At 32.4% G+C, this 8,297-nt stretch overlaps 1 protein-coding gene across 1 annotated transcript; it reads left to right on the top strand.

Moving 5' to 3' along the window:
* The first annotated feature begins 1,471 nt into the window (after positions 1 to 1,471).
* LOC134692223 (ankyrin-3-like) lies at positions 1,472 to 7,437 on the top strand. Its single transcript, XM_063552674.1, has 3 exons — positions 1,472 to 1,669; positions 2,816 to 2,993; positions 3,416 to 7,437. The coding sequence occupies exons 1-3, from the start codon at positions 1,472 to 1,474 to the stop codon at positions 7,435 to 7,437; spliced, it is 4,398 nt and encodes a 1,465-aa protein (XP_063408744.1).
* The last annotated feature ends 860 nt before the right edge of the window (positions 7,438 to 8,297 follow it).

The following is an 8,297-nucleotide window of genomic DNA, read 5'->3' as shown; positions in this document are numbered from 1 at the left end:
TAATGATAAATTTAACATACATTAAATGTACAAGATAAAATGATCAGCTTTATGCATTTCCTCCGAACAGAAGTGCCCAAATCAGTAATTGAAAAGTATATACGATATTAATCGAGGAGACCTTTTTCAGCGATGTTTTTTTCCGTCTTTCAGATCAAATTAGTCAATATGTATGGAAACTGTAGATTCTTACCCTTCTAGTTATATATCGTTTTGGGTTAGATGTGAAATAATTTTGAAAACCTAATTTCCTACATATACTTATGATTGTATATATATTAACTACATTAAAACAAATTTATAGCCGCTACCGGAAAACACGCTTTGTCTAGCATAATGTTGCACACGAAAGTGTCTTTATACTGCGTCAGCTTATTCTTATGCTTGAAGTCCAATGTTTCTCTTATAGTGCTCAGATTTGTCTTTTTGTAGTTCAACACACTAAGTTTTTTTTGCCCTTGGCATAGAATGCTTTAGCCGAAATTGTCACAATATTTCGAAAATGTTGCTTTCATGTTCTTTACCTTCGTATTTGAGGTGTCCTTTCAACTGTATTGCACGTCTAGTATTTTGTGTACAAGTCTTGTATCTTTGATGAGTTTGAACAGACAGAAAACGTAAATATTTCTTAAAATCTGTATGACGTTGTGGGTTTTGTAGTTTTAATCCCACTTATTTGTTGTTGCGATTTTACACCGGGGAACTTATTATGCAATAGGATATTTCATATCAGAGTTTTTAATTCAATATTTTCTAATTAGTAGGTATTTTGTTACGTTTTTTTTTATCGATAAACTATCATACACGTCTTATATATAGATAAACATTCAATTATGTTACTTATTAAATACAATTTTACTTATTTTTCTAATCATTATCAAACTGATATTCGTTTTGGAGGTTTACACGTGTAGTTTCTGTTGCAATTGCCCTACCTTTTCAAATTTGAAATATTATACCAACTTGGATCGGTAAGGGCATTTTTGTTTTTATTTTATTTGGGGACTGCTATCCCATCTTCGCTAGCCAAGGGTTACGATCCACTCCCGCTCTCTTGGATCGTAACCCTTGGCTAGCGAAGATGCTGCTATCCATGCAGTTGTTGTAACATCTCAACTGCCACCACCTTTGGAAATTGAAAGTTGTGTCAGTTTACATCGCAAATAACTATTTTTATTTTGGCATATCTTTATAGTCTTTCCGCCGTGTTTGGAACTTTTAAAATTACCAGCGTCTGTGATGTTCGCTTAAATTTTATAATTTTTCAAGATTTTGATAGTGTCTCAGTTTGAATATATTGACATGGTTCATATAACATCGTGCTATTACCGAAGAAGGATATCTGTTATCCGAAATAGCTAATATTTGGGCATTTTATAGTTATTTTATGGCGATGTTGTACTCTTGTTTACTAGTTATATGATTATAAACATTCAGCTATACATTTTTAGGCTTGGTTAAATCAGACAATATGGATATAACATTGATGATATGCCTACTGCGGAATATAGCCAAACTAAAAATACTTGATGTTCTTCCAAAAAGTATTGATATTAGTGAAGACGATGACCTTTCTAGAATAAAGTATTACAGAAATAATTTTGTGCACGCTACTGATGGCACAATTGACGATAACAGTTTTACAGATATATGGACAGATGTATCAAAGGTATGTGTAAATTCATCACAATAGTTGATAGATAAATGAATTTTCTCTCCAACCTTTTTAGTTTACCTTATAGTTAAAATTTATAAGTAATTTTTACCATATATTGTAACCGCACCACTGTGCAATTGTATCATTTTTCCATAGTTTTTTTTTTTCTGTACATGTATACCTTTATATTATCATGTGTTTGCTATATTGGAATATTTTCATACAACATTTTTTTAATTTTTTTAAATTTTTTTAATGTTTTAATTTGCTTACTACAATCTTGACAGAAATACGTTTTTATCCTTTTATGTTATTTGTCAAATAACACACACTTTGTACATTTTGATCTGAGTGTCACTGGTGAGTCTTATGTAGACGAAACGCTCGTCTGGTGTACCAAGTTAAAAGCCTGATATCTTTGATAACTAGTTATCCATTTTGAACTTAATTAAAGCAGATCGAATGCGGTAATGCAAGCCTGAAGGTTATGTACCCACTTATACATACCGATGTAGTTTATACATCGTAACATACAGACTACCTGTAGCTATAATAAGGATATGGAATGACAAATCATATCAGCCGACACAGCAGAAATTATTTGCATATAAATTAAAATCAGGCAAAATAACATTCTTAACAGAAAAATACAAGTGAGAGGTTTAGCTAACCATAAAACCAAGTTTAATCTACAAGTTCTTACATGAGGAAATGTCTGTACCAAATTAAGAATATAAAGTTGCGTTTGTGCTTTTGAATATGCCATTTAATAAAGGACGTTTCGTTTTCAATTTCCCGTGGAGTTATTTTGTTTGTTTGTTATTTTACTTTTACACGATTAAAAAGAATGTAAATGGAAAATTTCCGTCATTTACATTTGTAGCAGAAGTTCAACATCGTTTCATTATTTCAAAAATACTAAACCTGGAGTGATAAAAATGAATAATGTTAGAATATTATTGCGATTGGTGGTCACTACAATTATTATCATTTCTTAGTCGTAAAGTTTACTAATAGCTTTTTTATAGATCAACAATTTTATCGGATAAATAAGTGAAAAAAATTCTCGAATGTAAGTTAACAATCATTTATGAAATACATAATTATGCTGATAACGCCTAAAACACATATGTCGGTGACGGCTTTGCTCTTTTATAGGCTGTTATAAGACTGGGTGGAAAACCTTTCAAAGATGAGTGTGACTCACTTCTTGTGGGAGAACTTGATAGGTCATACCGCGATGTGTATTTAGAACAAATGTGTAATGAAAAAAGGCTAAAAGAAGTTGAAGAAAATCTAATGAAATTGCAAATACAGATGTCGGAATATGCAAAAGGTATTATATTGATACGTTGAATATTTGTTTGATAAATAGTTATCACATTTGTGGGATATCTAGATCTAGTAACTATAAATACTTATGATTTTTCTTTCATATTTGAACTATGTGAATTCTCCGTTTATCCCTAGAAACAACCATGAACAATACGTATTCCACACCAGTTTAGCATGTGCACGTTACCTCCCATACCCCTTTCTAAACAAGATTATGTTTTTATTCAATGCAGTCAACTTACCAACATGATTGACTAAAGAAATGAAGGGTGCCAATATCTATGCAGCAGATGCGCATTTCATCATAATTTCAACAGTGATGTTTGAGGCAGAACAATTTACAAAATCACTTACTAGTACTTAAACATAAAAATAAAGCAATTACCTTCTATATAATAACGCATTTATCTTGTATATATTCAGACGATAAGGAAGAAGAATTCGAACAGTGGAGAAAAGAAAACGAAAAGTTTGTAACCACAACAGCCGTGACAGCCATTCTTGATATAATTAAGAAAAAGAGTTTTACGGTTTTAACTGGAAGTCAAGGTATCGGAAAATCCGCAATAGCTCAACATTTGTGTTTACTTTTGAAAGACACAGAAAAGTTCATTATAATTACAGGTTTGCAACCAAGTGAAATTATCAAGTCTGTCAAGAAAGACAACAATCAAATATTCTTAGTAGATGATCTATGTGGTAATTTTGTGCCTGATCAGAATGAACTAAATATTTGGATTAGGCTTGAAAAGAAAATTAATGGGTTTCTTCAATCGCAAAGTTGTAAAATTATTGCAACATGCAGATTGCAAATATGGAATAGTAAACCTTTTAAAAGATTCAAAGAGTATTTTGCCACAACAGAATGCAATTTATCCAGTGAACAATTTGCAATATCAACTGACGAAAAACGTTTAATTGCAGCATCATATCTTGGAAAGGCAGATTTAAGAGAAATTTCTGATAAAGTTATGAACAAAGCAGAAATGTTTCCACTTCTATGTTCAATTTATCCAAACTCCAAACAAAAAAATGTGTACGAATTTTTTCTATACCCGTATGAAGTGTTTGAGAGAGAATTAAATGAAATGCAGCATTTAAATGAAGGATGTACTGTTGGCCTGGCTTTGTTGGTTGTTTTAAACAACAACATTAACAAACAATTGTTTTTCGATGCACTTTCAAGTGAAACCAATAATATTTTTGACAGTTTGTTTGAAGATTGCAACGTTTCCCATAAGTTTACAAGGAGTCATATCTTGTCTTGTCTGCTTTCCCTAGAAGGTACATTCATTAAAGAAACTGCAAAAACAATTGCTACTCGTCATGACAGAATATTCGATATTATTGCATTGTACTTTGGCAGACAAATTATATCTAGCATTTTACATTATGGAAATAGAAACTTTGTTCGCAAACGTATTCAATTTGAATCAATAAATGAAGACCATAACAAATTTACCATTCTACTACCAGTAAACAATGAGGATTTGTACTTCAAAAAACTTCATTCAGATATTTTACAAAGAAAGTTTTTGAGTTTATTCAGCATATATCAAATCAAATATGAATCATTTCAAAGGAAATTAGTTTCATTTATTTCTAAATATACGAATACAGTTAATCTACTATCATCAAATCGGTGGCCTCTATATCTCTGCGCTTGGTTTGATGTCAGAACAATTGCAAAATTTCTTATAACTAAACAAACTAACAATACAAAGAGTGACATTATCCTATTAGAAACTGTTAAAACGAGTGCTAGATATGCTATGACTTGTGATGACGCCTTAGATGAAACTTTAATGAGTTTTATAACATTGGGTCAAGGTAAGATACAGTCTATTCAATCCGATCATAATATTTATAACAATATAGAAGATAATAGTGAAATCTCGGATGATTGTGCGAAAGTGAATGAGGAAAATGCTGATTCTACTGACAATGAAGACCTAACTGAGTATTATAAAAGGAAAGGTTTACATGTATTTTTCGAATATTTGAAAGTAAAAAATGCCCCTCTCATGGTTTGTTGTGCTCTGGGACACCTTTTTTTGGCAGAGCTGTTTATAAAGTACTTTGACATTAATACTCCTGATATGTTTGGTAATTCACCGTTGGTACTAGCGGTATCTCAAAATCAATACGATATTACTAAACTTTTAATACGCAAAGGCGCTATTATCAATGAGTTTGAAAATCAACAAAATTGTCCATTGTTTCAAGCATGTGCACTGGGCTATTTACATATTGTTGAACTTCTTTTGGATAATGGAGCCGAATCGAATACATGTTTCAAGGAAGCTTTTCCGTTAATAATTGCTTGTGAAATGGGTCACAGTACAGTTGTTGATATACTTTTAAAGTATAACACTAACGTTAACCATCAGATTAAAGAAGGTTCGTCGAAGGGAAATACAGCGCTTTTTGTTGCAAGCAGGAATGGATTCACACAAACTGTAGAATGCTTGTTGCTGGCCGGAGCGAATGTAAATCTGGCTAATACTAGAGGTCAAACACCAGTATTCATTGCAAGTCTTAAAGGTCATTTAGAAATTGTAGAACTGCTTCTAAAATATAACTGTAATATTAATCAGTTGGATAATGTAGGTGGAAGTCCATTTTACTTTTCATGCCAAAACAATTTTATTGATATTTGTAATTTGTTATTGAGACAAACTGCAAAACCAGATATAAACATCCGGCCACATAATTATGGACATACTCCATTAATTGTATCAAGTTTTAACGGGGACCTCAAAGTGGTTAATTTATTATTACAACATAATTGTGATGTGAATGTACAGGATAAAGGACTAAGATCAGCTTTACACTATGCTGTCTTTAAAAATCATGAAAATATTGTGTCAATTTTATTAGAATATAATATCAATGTTAACCTCCTGGACAGTCAACAGAAATCTGCCTTACTGTATGCCTGTGCGAAAGGACATACTAACGTTGTACAATTACTGTTAGATATCAGATGTGTCAGTAATACAGTCGTTCAATGTGATATAAACCAAGGAAACAAGGTAGGTACTCTACCGCTATGGATAGCGTGCTGTAAGGGTTATACCGAAATTGTCAAATTGTTACTAGAGCAAAACTGCGAGGTAAACAAATTGGACGAAAAAGGAGGTAGTTCCTTTTACATAGCTTGCCAAAACAACCATATAGATATCTGCAATTTACTTATCGAACACCATGTCAAGCTTGATGTAAACGTAAGCCTTACATACTTGGGTTATACCCCTCTCATAATAGCTAGTTTCAAAGGTAACATTGATGTTGTTGAACTACTGTTAAGAAACGAGTGTGATGTCAATCTTTGTGATACAGAAAATCGTTCAGCGTTATATTGCGCAGTTAGGGGAAATCAGATCGAAATTGTAAAGCTTTTGTTGAATCATGATGCAGACTTTACTCTCTGTGATGGTAATCAAAGAAATGTTTTGCATGTTGCTTCCATGTATGGTTTCGTAGACATACTCAAACTACTGCTAACATATATTTCTGATATTGACGGTTATGACTCACATCGACAAACAGCTTTGCACTTCGCAGTGAAAAAAGGACAGGAAGACATTGTTAAAGAACTCCTTAAAAGAAATTGTAACCCGAATCTTTGTAATGACGAACTTCAATCTCCGTTACATACTGCTTCATATTATGGTTATGCAAATTTAGTTAATATTTTATTAGAGAACAATTGTAATGCGTATATCCAAGATAAGCTTAAGAGGACAGCATTACATCGCGCAGTCGAAAAAGAAAACAAGGAAGTTGTTCAAATATTTCTACAGTCAAACCACGATGTCAATATAAGCGATTATTACCGAGGATCTGCCTTACACATCGCTATTTTAGAGAATTACGAGGGTGTAGTAGATTTACTATTACAGTGCTCTAGGTGTGATATAAACTTGAAAAACGAAGAACTAAAAACTCCGCTCTTCATTGCATGTGAACAAGGAAAAAATAATTTGGTAAAGCTATTACTTAAGAAAACAAAAACTCCCGATATTACAAATAGTTCTGGACAAACGCCAGTATTCATTTCGTGTTATAAAGGATATTCAGAAATAGTGCAAATGTTAGTTCAAGCTGGAGGCAGTACCAGCTTAAAAGACAAACAAGGGAGGAGCCCTCTTCACATTGCATGTCAATATAACCACATACAAACAGTTCGAATGCTGTTAAGCCTGAAGAAAAAACCAGACGTAAATACCCAATCAAGTTCTGGTCAAACACCACTAATGACAGCCGTTCAATATGGTCATAATGACATAGCCTATGCATTATTACAAAGTGAATGTGATATAAATATCAAAGATAGTCAACAAAGAACAGCATTATATTATCTGGGCAATGTCACAAAATATTTGTTTTCGCTTTACTTTCAACTGACATTTAATCTTATTAATATAATATCGAAGAAATAGTTTTGTCGTGGAATCGTTTTTAATAAAATGTTTAACTTGCTCCTGTTGTTGTCAACTTTTTTTTCTGAATTCATATGAGACAGATTTCAAATCGGAGTTCTCGCCAAAAAAAATCAAAAAGCTGGAATTATATTTAAACTTTAACTGTAACATGTGTAACGTTCCATCTTATAAACGATCTTTTCATCAATGTTATCAAAGTTTTATAGTGACTATGATGAGCGCATCTATTCGATCAAACTTTAAATTAAGGATACAGTTAAACGTGTGCATAATATTTTGACTGACATCTAGAAGTTGACAATGAGGGTTGTGAAGAAAACATTACGTCAAAAGGGATGGTTTCAGCCTAGAAATGGAGAACTTTTTGTTTTGTGTTACTAGTATGCATCAAACTCCGAAAATTGATAAGATTCATCTATAACATGAACATATCGTGCTATTAGGACGTTACACAAGTGAGCCTGGTTATCAACTAAGGAGTATATTTTTATCAACATGTTACATTGAAACGGCAAGTTTCTGCCATATTAAAATCGTGTCATTTTCACATCAGTAATATTGGATGCATTTGCAGCTTTATAAGATCCCCAATTATAGCAACAACCGCTTGCAAGACACTAGTGAACAGTCTAATAATTTCCAGACTTGATTATGGGAATATTCTGCTGAACGGTATGAACAAGACTACGATGAACAGATTACAAAAAGTACAAATTACAGCAGCTATTTATCACCAGGACAAGAAAATATGAACATATTACGACGGAACTTGCTGATTTACATTGGTTACCCGTCCAATAAGACCACAATTTAAATACTTATTTATGTGTACTGCGCTTTCAATGGTATCGGCCCTA

This window comes from Mytilus trossulus, chromosome 12, assembly GCF_036588685.1.
Source record: "Mytilus trossulus isolate FHL-02 chromosome 12, PNRI_Mtr1.1.1.hap1, whole genome shotgun sequence".
NCBI lineage: Eukaryota > Metazoa > Mollusca > Bivalvia > Mytilida > Mytilidae > Mytilus > Mytilus trossulus.
The sequence above is the reverse complement of the archived record's forward strand: the minus strand, read 5'-3'. Positions and strand labels throughout refer to the sequence as shown.

What these genes read in the sequence shown, in the direction of transcription:
- LOC134692223 (XM_063552674.1), top strand. Translation starts at nt 1,472, where the DNA reads ATGGATATAACATTGATGATATGCCTACTGCGGAATATAGCCAAACTA. An exon ending in TATGGACAGATGTATCAAAG is followed by an intron (nt 1,670 to 2,815) that starts GTATGTGTAAAT and finishes GCTCTTTTATAG; the next exon opens with GCTGTTATAAGACTGGGTGG. An exon ending in GATGTCGGAATATGCAAAAG is followed by an intron (nt 2,994 to 3,415) that starts GTATTATATTGA and finishes GTATATATTCAG; the next exon opens with ACGATAAGGAAGAAGAATTC.